The sequence below is a fragment of the Pteropus vampyrus genome, unplaced genomic scaffold, assembly GCF_000151845.1.
Source record: "Pteropus vampyrus isolate Shadow unplaced genomic scaffold, Pvam_2.0 Scaffold10, whole genome shotgun sequence".
Classification (NCBI taxonomy): Eukaryota; Metazoa; Chordata; class Mammalia; order Chiroptera; family Pteropodidae; genus Pteropus; species Pteropus vampyrus.
In genome coordinates, this window is record NW_011888791.1 from 12,030,239 (window position 1) to 12,045,265 (window position 15,027).

Consider the following 15,027-nt stretch of genomic DNA (forward strand, 5'->3'; position numbering starts at 1 on the left):
CCCCCCACCCCCCCACCCCCAACACACACATCCCAGGGGCCGGATCGGGTCTCCGCAGGTTCAGTTTGGTTCCCACAGCTGTCAGAGGCTCATATTCCGCCCGAGGGCTTGGTGGCCCTGGAGTGGGCTCACCCCGGTACTGGGCTCACTCCAGTACTAGTGTCTTCTGGAAGCCGAGTGCATTACTCGGTCTCTTAGCAACGAAGGACAGGCCGCGGTTTGAGAGAGCGGCGGCGCAGTCCAAATTGCTCAGGCGGTAGCCGGGACTCCCGAGCCCGGCCCAAATAGGAGCCGAAAACCAGAGCTTGGAAGAATAAGCAGGAAATGGCGGACGAGGCGTTGTTTTTGCTTCTCCATAACGAGATGGTGTCTGGAGTTTACAAGTCCGCGGAGCAGGGGGAGGTGGTGAGTGCTGCCACATGCGCTTGAGGTTCTTTTTCGGTGAAACTGTTTTCCCTCAGTTCTTTCCTTCAATCCCTGCCCCTCCGCCACCCAACGCCTCCCGTGGCGTAGGCAGCTGTTCTGCCGGCAGGTATCCTAAGTCCTCGAACCTGTCAGCTGTCTTCGGTCTTTTAACTTCTTTCTCGTATCTTCTACTATTTGGTACTTTTTTGTCTCTTCCCATATTCCCATACCTGTGTCCTGCAGGCCGCAGATTTTTTTTACTTTTAGTATTGTCTCTACCATCATTTACGGCAGGGTTAACTGCAGAGCTGATTTGGGCACCCCGTACTTCCAGTCCTGCTGTGCTGTCCACTGCACAGCCCTGATCCAGCCTGAGAATCCTGTCCCTCCCTCCTTATGCCTAACCCTCAACCACTCCACGAAACTCGAAGACAGAAGCCTAATGAGAATTGAAGCCAAAGGGAAGGAAAGTTTGCAGGCGTTACTATAATTAGGAAAAAAATTAATTTAAAAAATTTATTTAGTGCTCATTAAATGTCAGAGCTAGTTGTAGGTGCTGGGGATGTAGTAATGAGGGAAACGATGACCCCATCCTCTTGGAGATTACTCCTAATGTGTGAGAGTCCTCATTCACTCATTATTCAGTGTGTATAGTAGGCCCGACACTGCTAGATTAATAAGATAAACCCCAGACTCAGTTGTTGTATGATTGGAATTCAATGAGTAATTAAGGTATTGGGTTGTAGTTAGGTATAAAATCAAGGAGTTGTAATAGATTTTATAAAAGATATTCCAAAGTCATGTTCAAGTCAGAAGGCCATTCTATAATGCTGTTGATAAAGAGGAGTGGATTGTGGGGGTAGGAAAAGCATCCTAGGCAAGGTAACGACACAGAGGTATGAAAGAATGTGATGTATTTAAATATGCTTAAGCGTTTCACTGTGACTAGATTGAATGGGTGGAGAGCGAGAATTGAGAGCTAAAACTAGAATGAGCCTTGTATGATTTGGACTTTCTTAGTGGAGGATTTTAAGAATTTTTAAGGGAAATAATATGGCCCATTTGTATTTTAGAAAGAGGGGCTGGTTTGGAGAAAAGATTCTTGTAGGGAAAAGGTCTGTTATTGCAGGAGTCCAGGCAGGAGATGATGAAGATCTGAATTAAGACAGGAATAGAGAAAAGAGGAGCTAACAGGTTTGAGAGATAGGAGGTAGAATCTCTAGGACTTGGTTTGGTACAGAAGTGAGAGTTGAAAATTATCCCCAGGATTTTAGCTTGACCTGCTAAGTTTGATGGAGAGGAATAATGGAGAAGAAAGAAGTGAGAATAATGAATCATTTTTGGACAAGTTGGAATTTTGAGATGCCTGTAGGACATCCAGGAAAAGGTACTGCCAGTTTGTAAGCTACAAGAAGGATAGTGTCTTAGTCCATTCTGGCTGCTATCACAAAATACCACAGACTGAGTGGCTTATAAACAACAGGGATTTATTTTTCAGTTTTGAAGGCTGTGAAGTCCAAAATCAAGATGCTAGCAGATTCAGTGTCTTGTGAAGGTCTGCTTCTGGTTCATAGATAGTTATTTTTTGTGTTTGTCTTCACATGGTAGAAGGCTAGGTAGCTCTCTGCCGTCTCTTTTTTTAAGGGCACTAATCTCATTATTGAGGGCTCCATCCTCATGACAGAATCACTCCCCAAGGGCCCCACCACCTAATACCATAACACTGAGGGTTAGGATTTCAATATATGAATTTTGGGGAGACACAACATTCAGTCTATAGCAGACAGGCATGATGCATTTGGAGATGTCATTAGGAAGACATCAGGAAGAGTATTGGAAATGAAGCAAATTCTATTTTCAGACCCATCTGTAATAGAGATTTTTTTCCCCGCGTTATAAAATTTTGACTTTATCATCACCAACAACCAATAGTTATTAATGTTTAGCATCTGTGCTAAGTAGCAAACAATTGCTGTTCGTGCAAAGCTAGCCTTCCTTTTCCCCAAAGAATAATTAGCAACACACCCTCCACTCCCAACGTGTACAATCAGTTCTCTTAATTTTCTCTACTTTCTAGCCCTCTTCCAACTCTTGCCCAGGAACATCACCTTTTTAAAAATCCCTCTTTTTCCCAATGGATTAACCAAAAAGAAAATAGAGCTGTTATAATCGTGATTGATCATTTTAAGAGGTGTGCTAGTCATATAAGAGAAAGGAAATCCATAAGTTTTGAATCATTTAAACTAAAAATAACTTTCTTTTCCTATTGCAGTTGTTTAGTATAGGGAAAAATGTCAAGAGCATATAAATAAAAGTGATTAGAATCCAGAGGGTTTATTGTGTTAGTGTCAATATTTTGAGTATGCTTCAGATTTTTCATAATAAAAAATGTGAAAGAAAGACACATAATCCTGTCATCCAGAAATGTGTTTTGTATATCTTTTTGACATAAAGTCATAAGTTTTGAAATAACATAAAGGTAAGAACCAATGTTCTCATCCTCTAAATCAAAGGATAGGTTTTTTTAAGAAAAGTTAATGGATAAAATATTTTCAAGTTTAATTTTTCTTACGAATTTAGTGCTTGCTAATAATGAACACTCAAATGCTAATGTGAATAGTAAGTAGTAACATCAGAAGGTGTTTACTAAGGCTTAATTCCAAAAGCTCATGTGATCATGGTTAAGATTTGAGAATATCTACATACATAAGCATATTTCCTGCTAATTAGTATGTTTCTGGGCGATTCTACAAAGCAAATTGCTCTACAAACAGCATCATGATTTACAAGTACTCATTCCACCTGAACATGTTTGGGAATGAGTGTGGAGAATAACAAAAATCAAGGGTAGTGATATGTACAATAATAGATGTATGTGCAGAGTGTTATGACAGCATAAGGTCCAAAGGAGTATCAGGGAAGGTTTCCGGGGGGATGTGATGCTTGAGCTGCTTTTAAAGGATGTACAATTTTGGAAACAGCAAGTGTGAAGGCATGGAGGCAGAGGAAAGAATGGCACTCTGGAGTTGCTTCAGAAATTTCACAGTAGTGGAAGGAGGATGTTTGTGTATATGTGGCTGTTAGTAAATCTGGTTAACTAGCCAGGGATCGTTTAAGAAGAGGCACATAATGCTGTGCTAATGAGTTTGGACTTTATTTTGAAGAAGGGGTTTGCCAAAAGGTCCAGTTGAGAAGAACACGATTTGCTTTTTAGAAAGTCTGTACCGCTGCCCTGACATCTTCTCTGGGACACTGCTTCCCCCATCTCCAACTTAGATGCCTATGTTGTTCTGCCACACCTATGACAAAAATAGTTGGTGAAGAAAAGGGAAGGAGAAATTAATTGTGAAAGGAAAAGATCACAAGAGAAAGAGCCCAATATAATCTCAGAGGTCATCAACTATAATTTTTAATTCAGGTTTAAAAAAATTAAAAATGAATTATCTTTACATCTTCAATGAAAGCATATCTGAAATACCTAGTTGAGGGTTTCATATGGAAAAGGAAATGTTAGTAATGAATATCTATAAAATGGTGTCCAGGAGAATCAAATGTGAGGAAAATCATGTTATAAAAATTCCTAAAGGTACAGGATTTGTCATTGAGAAATAAAGACATTTGGATCATGGTTGTACAATCTAAGACTTTCAAAGACTGCCATATGTAAAAGTATTATATTTATTTTCTGTGGTTCCAGGGAGAAAACTGGGATTAATAGGTAAAGGATAAATTAAAGTTAATAAAAATATATTTCATCCAATAATAACATCAAAGAGTTCCAGTAGTAATAATCCAATGTTGATGCTCAGTGGATCCTGGACTGCATTAAAAATGCTTCATATACATTAGTTCTCATAGGAATTTATTTTATATAAGTGAAAACATGGTTTAAATTCAGGTGCTCAAGGTCAGACTTATTTAACTGGTACATCCAGGAATCAAATCTCTGATAAAATGATCCTACAGTCCATGTTTCTAAATAAAAAGTAAAAAGATTATTCTAAATATGAGTCATTTAAAAATAGTATAGTATTTTCTTAGAAATATGGTGATATGAGCCTGTGCTTCCATTATTCATCACTTGATAAGCCCTTCATGCTTATCTATTAAAATTTTTCAATTTGTGAAAAACCGTGAGCCCATTGAAGAAGTTGGATGTATGTTAAAGACTATCTTCATGTGAAGATGCATGTAAAGTTCTATCTTCAAATACAAATTCTTCTAGTTATTGTATATATGAAGCAAGATGAGCAGAAGTTAAGAAGGATCAGATGAAAACTTCATTTCCTGAAGTATTTTTACAGTGTTATGAGAATTAAGAAAAGCAGCATTAACAGAACACCACCAGTAACTTCTGGGAGAGAAAAATAACTCCATTTGGCACTTAACTGCTCCACAAGCAGATTTAGTTGGGTTTGGTGTGACATCATGTAGAACACCTGTAGCATCCATCATTGCCTCACTTGTCAGATCTTTTACTGATACATTGTTTCTCCATCCTTCATCACTGTTGTGAATTTGTAAAACCACTTAAATTTGCAAATAATTGGAAGTAAATATCATATTGGGTAAATAAACTGCATTGTCATTAAAAAAAAAAAAGTATACCAGCAATATATAAAACAAATCAAGGAGAGAAAAAACTAGAGACAAGGAGATGAGTTGGAAGGCTCTGACTGAAAACCAGGAGAGAAATGAGGGCAAACTTAAAGCAGTAAGATGGAGCAAGAAGATGCATTTTGGAAAGCATGTAGACAATAGGCTCCACAGGACTGGACTGCAGTGCGTGTGGAGAGGTTGGGAGCAAAGAGGTAAAGAAAATGGAAGTTTTCTTGTTGGAGTAACTAGGTGCTGTTAATGAAGTTAGGGACTTCTGGGGCAGAGCAGGCTGAGGACTTTAAGATAATGAATATCATGTTGAATATGCCTAATTTGAGGGGCCTGTGGGACCTCTAGATGGCTATGTCCAATAAAATCACTAGAAATACAGATTTAGTAGTCATAGGCTCGTAAGTGGAGTACATGGTTCCTTAGAAGAAAATTCAGCAAATAATGAGGCCCATGGTGGGAGACAAACAGGCTTCAGAATATATAAAAATCCCTGCCTTCTTGGAGCTGTAATTCTAGCAGAGGGTGAGGATGGAGGGACATGGCACTATAAAATTAGTAGAATGTATAGACTTTAAATAGTGAAAGAAGTTCTTTGGAGAAAACTTAAGCAGAGAAGTGGACCAAGGCATCACGATCACTTTTAGAGGGCTTCTTAAAACACAGATTACTATTTCCACACCCACGGTTTCTGATTCAGTAAATTGGGCATGGGATTACAGAATTCGCCATTTTTAGAAGTTCCCATGTGATGCCAGTGTTGCCGGTCTTGGGACACACTGTGAAAATCACTGGGAGAGTTGCTGAAGGGGAATGATGCTGCAGTTTTAATGAAGATGGTTAAAGTGGGTCTCTTTTGAGATGGTGGCATGTGAGTGAAGACTTAAAGCGAGGGAGTTGGTCTTGTGAATATCTGGAGGAAGAGCTACCTATGCAAGAGCCCTGAGATAAGAGTGCATCTGGCGTTTTTGAGGACAGCAAGGAGACCACTGCAGCTGGAGTGGAGTGAGTGAAGAAAAGTAGATGGTCGAGGTTCAGGAGGTACAGCAGTCTGGATTGTATAGGGCTTTGTAGGTCATCCAGAAGATTTTAGGAGTCTTTAGCATAGGGATGGTATTTAAAGCCTAAAGACTGGATGAAATGGTCAAAGGAAGAGCAAAGCAATCACATGATTCCAGGCACAGTTTGGTGGGATCATCAACTTTTATTTAAAGCCTAAAGACTGGTTGAAATGGTCAAAGGAGGAGCAAAGCATTCACATGATTCCAGGCACAGGATGGTGGGATCATCAACTTTTATTTAAAGCCTAAAGACTGGATGAAATGGTCAAAGAAAGAGCAAAGCAATCACATGATTCCAGACACAGGATGGTGGGATCATCAACTTAGACACACTGAGAACTAGAAAGCCTGGATGACTCCAAGAGACATTTTGAAACAAGAACAATAGAACTTAGGGACAGCACAAAGAGAATGACTGATAGGAAGAACATCAAAAGTGTTACCAACTTTTATAACTGAGGAGAAAAGAGGAATTGTTGAAAATGTAAAAAGAGAGGGGAAGGGGGAGAGTAATTAGAGGCTTTGGCATTCCTGAAAAGTAATAGTAAGCAACAGTTCCCTGTTTATTTTATTGCCTTATGAAAATGATTATTACTAAGAAAATTCAAGTATGACCTATAATTCACTTTTTCTTACAGTGTTTCAGTGAAAAAATGTAAATATATATTTACATTAATATTTTTAGCCAACATTTTAAAACAATTTTTAATACCAATATTCTGTCATTCTAAAATTATTCAAAGCTATTATTTTTTAAAATAGGAAAATGGACGCTGTATTACTAAGCTGGAAAACATGGGGTTTCGAGTAGGACAAGGACTGATAGAAAGGTGAGCAGTATGGATTTGAAAATTTTCTTCCAGGTAGGTTATGAACAAAGATGATCTATTTCAAAAGATTGTATAAAACTTAAGATACTTTAATTTTAATTCTCAAATTTTATTTCTTCTCCTTTCTAATTCACAGATTGAAATTTCTTTTTAGGTCCTATTTTAAGTTATTCAAATTTTATATTTTAATATTTGAAGAAAAAATATATTTTATGTTTTATACTTTTTTTCTCCAAAAACTTTGGTGTACTGAAACAACTACCTAAAATCTTGTTGCATTTCCTACTTAAGGTCCATAGGTTCTGTAATCTAAATGTGATTTTGTTTCCATGCACAGGAATGGAAATGCCTTGGAGTCCATGTTTATGCATATAATAATCTTCCAATTTATAGAACAATTCTATTAAGAATTCTTTTCTCATTATCTGAATAGTTGAACTTTGTTTTATATAACAATACATGATCATCCTCAGCTTTTCGCTTTTTTTTTTATATGCTAGGATGAATTGTACCTAAAATTTTTAGGTATAATAGTTAGATTCTACTGTTAGATCAATTTTAGCCCCATAATTGTATAGCAGAATATGAATCTATTGAGATGGGATCTAGTTTGCTTGATACTTATCACTTTGACTGTCAAATATTCAGTGCTGTTCTGGTGTTTGGAAATTAGTTAATAATTTGCCTCTACCACTTTCTTTGGAAGAAAAATACTATATTACTCCTAGTTGATCTTTTCAGGTTTACAAAAGATACTGCAAGGTTCAAAGATGAGTTAGACATCATGAAGTTCATTTGTAAAGATTTCTGGACTACGGTATTCAAGAAACAAATCGACAATCTAAGGACAAATCATCAGGTATTTAGATAAATTAAGGCCTATTTTCTAAGTCCTGTAACTTAATATAAATGTCCTATTTTAGTGGTTTACCTATTTAAAACAAAATTCTAGTCAACTTTGAAATGTTTCTCTTACATGTTATTAATAAGTCATTACTTTTTTTATCTAGTAGGATATAGTGAATAAAGACAAAGAGACAATTGTTAGTAATGATGGCTATTTCTTTCCCCCAATTAAATAAGTTATTTTAAGTTTTAAAAAGTAGAGAATGTCAGAATGACAAAGGTTTTAGGATTCGTTTCCTTAGTTGTTACTTAGCAGTATTAATATGCAGAACCACAAATATATTACATTTATATCTTTAGAGTAATTTCTGAAGTCTAATTTATAGACCATATTTAACTTTTAAATAACTTGTGCATTGTTCAGTTGCTGTCATATTTTTTGTTCTCAAAATATTTTGTTAATATAAAAATTAATAGATTGCATGGAAAAGTATGCATTTACATAGATTTATTTTATAATGCTCAAGGAAATAGAGTGGATTTGGCCTTTTGATTAAGAGTAAAAAAAATTAAAAGAATGTATGTAATCTAGTAGCTACCAATAGAATTTAGTTTTTCATATAACAATACCAACCATAGTTTGAAAGTACTTGAAATGCTAATGGGAAGAAGTAACTGATTATTGACATTCTAGATATGAGTTAATAATATATAACTGGACAAGTATTTATAATTCTTTTGCATACTAGACAGTGAGTTAAGATGAGTTAAGCATAGAGACTATGTCTTATGCATCTTTGTATATTTAGTTTCTAAAAGCATTCAGTAAATATCAGTGTCATAAAATGCTGAACAGCTCTTCAGCTTGAACATTGCAAAACTCCTTCATGTAAAGAAATTTGACCAATGGAAAAGAGAGTTTTAATAATTAAAAAAACCTCAAAATTGTTTTGAAGAGAAGTGATTTTTAAGGACTGCAGAATACATTAACTTTGGATTTTTTTAATGTTTTTGGAACAGGGCATCTATGTACTTCAGGACAACAAATTTCGTCTGCTTACTCAAATGTCTGCAGGAAAACAGTATTTAGAACATGCATCTAAGGTATTTAATGGAATAGAAGATAAGGTTTTTTATCATGAAAAGAGTAGAACCATAGGGAAAAGTACAATACCAATCACAACAGACTTTTGAATTTAAAATAGGTTTTACAGTTGTTCATTTTTGTTTAAATACTTTTTTATGAAATAGGAGACAGATGTTCATCATATTAAAATAACATATTAAACTGTGGCTAAGTAGGCTTATAGTGACCAATTAAAGAAACACTAACTAAATGACAATGAAAAGTAGATTAAGAATAGATTTTTGAATATAGCATAAAAATATCAGAAAAGATACTCAAGCTTTTAAAACTCATATTAGCTGTGCAAAATTATCGACCTCAGAGTTAATATTTACAATCTCCTTTAATAAATTAAAAAAATAGTTTTAAACATAGTTAACACTGTTTCTAAGAATACATATTTTGTGTTAAGTATATCTGTGTTTCTGGGTTTTGTGTAGTTTTTGTTTTTTCAAACTCATGTAGCAATCAAGAAGTAGACAGTTGTATTAAAGAAAGATGACAAGTTTTAATGTATGAGTTCCTTTTAAGTGATTAAAATATCTGAGGCAGTGTAAGTTGCTATTTTTCCGTATAAATGTGTCCATACCTAAATTACTAACACAAAGGCAGTGTAGGTATAGTGTAAAGAACATGGACTTGGGACCAACTAAATCTAGATTTAAGCTAAGCTCCACAATTTACAGGCTTGTGACATTGGGTAAGTTACATAAGCCCTATGGACCTTAGTTTCCTCATTAGTAAAACTGGTCATAATAATCCCTATATTATAAAAAATATCTGAGGTCTTTTCCATCTCAAAATCTCATGATTCTAGATCTAATTGCTTATTAGTACCTATTTATACATATTAATTATAAAACAATAATATTCTGTATTTATAGATACGTTATTGAATATAATACATTACGAAAATGTAGATAATCAAAAATTCTTTGGATTATTGGTTTTCTTGTTCCTTTTCTTGTCCTTGCTTTCTCTGCTGTAGCTCAGTCCCTCTCCTTTTCCTGGTTTCTACATGACACAGGGTTTCTCAATGTTGGCACTCTTGATATTTTCAACTGAATAATTTTTTGTTGTGGCAGGCTATGTCTTAAATCAAGATTCGTGGTTATAGGAAGCAGAAATGAAACTCTGAGCGGAATAATATTAGCTTACAGAATCGATGAGGAAAGCTCAGGAAACAGACAAGAATGACGAGTTAAAGCAACTGAAAAACAGCACAATCACTCCACAGGGAGGGTCTAGTGAGAATACTTCGGACAGCAGACATTAGACACAAGCCACCTTTGCTGCCTCTAAAACTAATTCTAACCTGTTGCCAGCTTGATTTTGTCACTCTAGATTGAGAGTCCTGGACTGGAGCACACGGTTGGTAGAGCTTAAGTCATATGTCAGTGTTTTAGTTGCCAAGGAGCTGGGAAATCTTCAATCAGAATTTTCAGTAGATTGAAAAATTCTTTCACCCTTTCTTCAAACAGTAATAACTTAATAATAGTAAAGCTTTAACTAAATGCCATATTTATCCATTTACTCAATAAATCCTTAATATTTTTTACATTTTTTTTTGTTGTTGTTCTTTTTAGTATTTAGCATTTACATGTGGCTTAATCAGAGGTGGCTTATCAAACCTAGGGATAAAAAGTATTGTAACAGCTGAAGTGTCGTCAATGCCTGCCTGTAAGTTGAATTCACATTTCTTACAAATGTTTTTAGTGATTATTTTTCAGGTCTGGTGTTTTTGTTTGTGTTTTAGTTCTGTTAACTTAGAGGAAATTTAAAATGCTAAAACTATTTCATTTTATTTCGACCAATTTTAACATTTAATATGGTAACATGTAGCATGTTTATATTAATATTCAATGATTTTTGAATTCATAATGGACAATGATTTAAGAAGAAGTGGTAAAGAAATCCAAATTTAAAAGACAAATCAAGGACTAATTCTTAACTTTTAAAGGAAAATTTTCTGCAGTATTCTTTTAAGATAGCAAATTATCCTATAGCATTGAAAAAAATTTTTTTCAAATTTTCTAGACTATATCTATTAAATAAAGCTAGATAATGCTAACTGGTCTTTTATCACTAAACTCTTTATGAAAGATCTTTTCACCAGAGCTACCAACCAAGAATAAAATTGACTTGAGCCTCATTGTATTTCCTTTCTATTCACAATGATAATTAGCAGTGAAATACCCAAAAGATAGAAATAACAAAGAAAAACAATTCACCAAACAGGTAATCATCTCATAAAAATGGAATTGTTTTATCGAATATTATGAAAAGTTGTTTGACATAGCAAGTTTCTTGACTGAAACTAATTCCTAAATAGAGCAGAAAATTGATGTTTAATTTGGCTTGTTTTCTTTATCCCTAAAATCAAAATGATTTTTCATGTTTTCTTTTTTTAGGTAAATTTCAAGTGATGATACAGAAGCTGTAGAACATACTGAAATGCAAGGCTTCAACTGTGTAAAGAGTTAAATTATTCATGTATAAAGTATTTCAAGTAGCAATGATTTAATTACATTGTTGGACATTTGTGTTGATATAAGCTATTTGCTAACTTATATAATGAAAGATGCACTCTTAAGCAGGAATAAGATTGTATTTTATCAATTTAACATAGACCAAGTTAAAGCATATGGAGACATTCTGCCATAACATACACTGTAATTAAACTATTCAAAATGAAGAAAACCTGATTTCAAATAAACACCAAGATGTAGGACCCTTATTTTAAACATTTTTATTTGCTTAGAGTGATGGATATTTAACCACAGATGGAGAAGCAAAACTCAGGGTTTGATAAATTAGCATATGAAAAAATATGCAACAATCAGAATCATTTATGTAAGAATGAACAAATTTGATTTTATGAAATTGTTATTTAAGAAAGCAAACAGCACACATTAGATTTTATTACTTACAAGTTTAAGAATTTTTATGCCCATATAGGATTTCATTTTTACATTGTATGTGTGACATGTCATATCCGACTGCCTAAATTGCTTAAAAACTTAATTTCATTTTAATAGAATTCAGTCTTTGAGAGCTCCGTTAATAAAAGTGAAATATAGATTAGTTTATATGTGAATTCAGTGACTCCAGGGCCAAAGAAAATAAGGTATTTTAGGAAGGAATTTTTATATTTACTCCTGTTACAGTTTCAGCTTTTCTCCCTTTGCCTGGAAGTACTAGTGAAGTTTCTGACTTCTTTCTTTATTCCCTTATTGACTCTTCCTCACGGTAGAAGGGTAGATTTGGTGTCTGGTGAGGGTCTGCTTTGTAGTTCAGAGGGATGTTTTTTAACTGTGCCCTCACTTGCTATTGAGGGGACTAGCTAAATCTCTGGGGTCTCTTATAAGGGCACTAATCCCATTCTAGAAGGCTTTCCCTCTTTATACTGTCACCTTCAGGGTTAGGATTTGAACATATGCATTTTGGAGGGGACACAAATATTCAGTCTATAGCAGAACCCAACATGCAATGACTAAGGGAAAGCAGGATCCTAGAGCCAAGGTTACCTGGTGAATTGTTTCCAAGTCTCTCTAGAACACAGCTGTAGGATGGCTTTCCTTTAGAAAATAGTACCTTATTTTCTTACGCCCTGGAGTCACTGAATTCACATTTAAACTAATCCGTATTTCACTTTTATTATATTAATGGAGCTCTCGAAGACTGAATGAATTCAGGCATCAGATTGTATAAACGGATTGGCACAAATTTGGGGTCTTAAGAGTTAAAAAGACACTAGATAGAATCTATAAGTTTTTCAAAGTGTTCTTTGAAAAATGAGTACTGTGATCAAATACATTTTGAAAATTCATCCTCTTTTGTAGATTTTTAATGCGTATTAATAGCATGTTAATAGGTTCTGAAAAATAGGTAACCTAGTATTTATTCACAGTAGTGTGTTTTCAAGAAACAGCTCAAATAAATCATTCTGGGGCAATGTGGGAAACATTTTTTTTTTAATTTGGTGGGAGTTGGTAACATGTGAAGCAAAATATAATTGTGATATGGACACAGGTCAACTTGACCTTTCTATAATTTCTAAAACATTTTTCTCTGTTCCCAGATGGTAGAACCAGTGACCTGAATCAATTTTAATGTAATTCAGCTTCTAATCAGTTTATTCTGACACAGTTGAAATAATTCTAAAAAATTAATAGAAATGAGTACAATTTTAATAAAAGTACTATCACAATTTAGTAAATGTATATTCTCCTGACCAGAAGTAGTAGTTCTTTTATGTGAAAAAAAATATATATGGGTGCAGTCTATTTTTTCACTGCCCCACAGACCCAATTAAACTACCATTTGGCAGCTATTATTTTCAAAACTACTTCTAAATTCTAGATTTAAAATGTATAATTTCTCAATAGACTTTTTCTACCTGTGTTGAGTTGGGGAACTTTTTCTCTTAAATTTCTCATTAAAATCAGAAGATATTTTTAATTGTGAATGCCTTGTTAAATGCTATGGCTATACTGGTAGTCTGAACACTTTATTAGTGGCTTAAAATGTCTTTTACTTGTCTCTACATTCCTGAAAAATATCCTTATGCCAACTTGAGTCATTATAAAAATGAATTCTCTGATAATTATTAGAGTTCTTCCAGCTTACTAGAAAATAGAGGTGTAACAGCATTAAAATAATTTCTCATCATCTTCACATGGAAAATTTTTTTTATGCTTTCCAGTCCTCATGAATTTTATTTTTGTGTAAGTGTGCGTAACTACATGTTCATCCACTAGTTATGGAAGAAATGTAAATTAAAACAATAATTGACACTTTACCTCTATTAAACCTGCCCTGCCCCCAGCATCAAATCAACAAAACATGTGAGGTTTTAGCAGCTAGTTATAGGCTAGAAATCTAAACTCTATATGGTAGACACTGCAGGCTGTCCACCCAGTAGCCACTCTCCCCTCTTTTCTAACAACCCCATTGTTCGTAGCAGTGGCAATGTGCTCAGCTAAAAAATTACTATTTCCAGCTTTCTTTACAAAAAAATGTCATAACTTCAGCAAATGATAAGTCGAGGGTTTCTTGAAATGCTGTTCCCCTGATATAGACAACAAGGGGTGGTGCCTTTTCATCCTTCCTGAAATGTTGATGAGAGGCAAGAGACAAAGCAATCATATCATGACAAAAAGATGAAAGCTATATGCTTAAATTAATAAAAGAGAAACCTGGGTGCAGCCTGGGACATTTATCATAGAGTTGCTGCACCAGCCCTGAACTTCTTAAACCAGAATTATCAGATGAGAAACAAAAGTTCTCAATTTTTAAAACCTCACTCAAGTCAGGTTTTCAAATGCAATATTAACTCATAATAAGGCTCTTATGAATTGCAACCCTACCCTTTGGAACTTCTCACCAATGAAAGGAAAGTTATATACATTAAGGTATTTATGGTAGCCTTTTCTATATTGGATTAACACCAAAAATGTTAGATAGCCAACAATGAGAGAATGTTTAAATTATGGTAAAAAACTTGGACTATTAAGCCGATCTTTAGAAATCAGCTTTATGAAGACATAAAAGATTCAAATGTGAAATTTTATTTGCTCTATTTATAACTTGTGGGAAAACTATTAATTGCCATAGTTATTCTCAATTCCCCTTCCCTTTTCTACTTCTATTAGAAAGTCTGGAAAGGCTTACAGTTTCATTTCCCATCCTTTCGTGGAGCTAGAGGTGATCATCTTGTACACTTGTGGCCAACAGATGAACACAGATCTGCTGTGGATTTCTAGAGGTTTTGCTTTTATGAGAAAGGGACCAGATGCCTCCTTCTCCCCTTTTCATTTTGAATACAGACACATTGTTTTGAACTGCAGTGTCCATCTCGTTACCATGAAGGAAAGGCCAAAAGAATCTGAGACCTTGGTATCTTGGAGTCACTGAACCAACGCCAATAACCAGCTCCTCTACACTTCTCGTTATGTGAGAAATATAAACCTCAATTTGAAAAACCATTGCTACTTGGATCTTTTTAAAGTAGAAAGCACTTCTACCTGAAAATATGAGTGATGTGAACAGAAGATTTGACAGAAAAATTAAAGCAGTGGATCTATTAGAGTATTAATAAAAATGATTTGTTAAGAAAGGTTTTGTGCAATAAATCATTTAAATAAAAGTA

General features: G+C 34.7%; 1 protein-coding gene across 3 annotated transcripts; it reads left to right on the top strand.

Annotated features, from left to right (window-relative positions):
* On the top strand, positions 1-14,994 carry TRAPPC6B (trafficking protein particle complex 6B). Of its 3 annotated transcripts, none has more exons than XM_023522217.1 (7): positions 1-405; positions 6,837-6,904; positions 7,646-7,763; positions 8,771-8,854; positions 10,463-10,556; positions 11,288-11,298; positions 14,531-14,994. In XM_023522217.1, the coding sequence occupies exons 1-7, from the start codon at positions 325-327 to the stop codon at positions 14,639-14,641; spliced, it is 567 nt and encodes a 188-aa protein (XP_023377985.1). In that variant the 5' UTR covers positions 1-324; the 3' UTR covers positions 14,642-14,994. The 3 variants fall into 3 exon arrangements, with proteins under 3 accessions (XP_023377985.1, XP_023377992.1, XP_011374675.1); XM_023522224.1 differs by having other exon boundaries at positions 2-405; positions 11,288-11,348; positions 14,531-14,712; XM_011376373.2 differs by lacking the exon at positions 14,531-14,994 and having other exon boundaries at positions 3-405; positions 11,288-13,549.
* The last annotated feature ends 33 nt before the right edge of the window (positions 14,995-15,027 follow it).

What these genes read in the sequence shown, in the direction of transcription:
- TRAPPC6B (XM_023522217.1), top strand. Translation starts at nt 325, where the DNA reads ATGGCGGACGAGGCGTTGTTTTTGCTTCTCCATAACGAGATGGTGTCT. An exon ending in GGACAAGGACTGATAGAAAG is followed by an intron (nt 6,905 to 7,645) that starts GTGAGCAGTATG and finishes TGATCTTTTCAG; the next exon opens with GTTTACAAAAGATACTGCAA. An exon ending in ATCTAAGGACAAATCATCAG is followed by an intron (nt 7,764 to 8,770) that starts GTATTTAGATAA and finishes TTTTTGGAACAG; the next exon opens with GGCATCTATGTACTTCAGGA.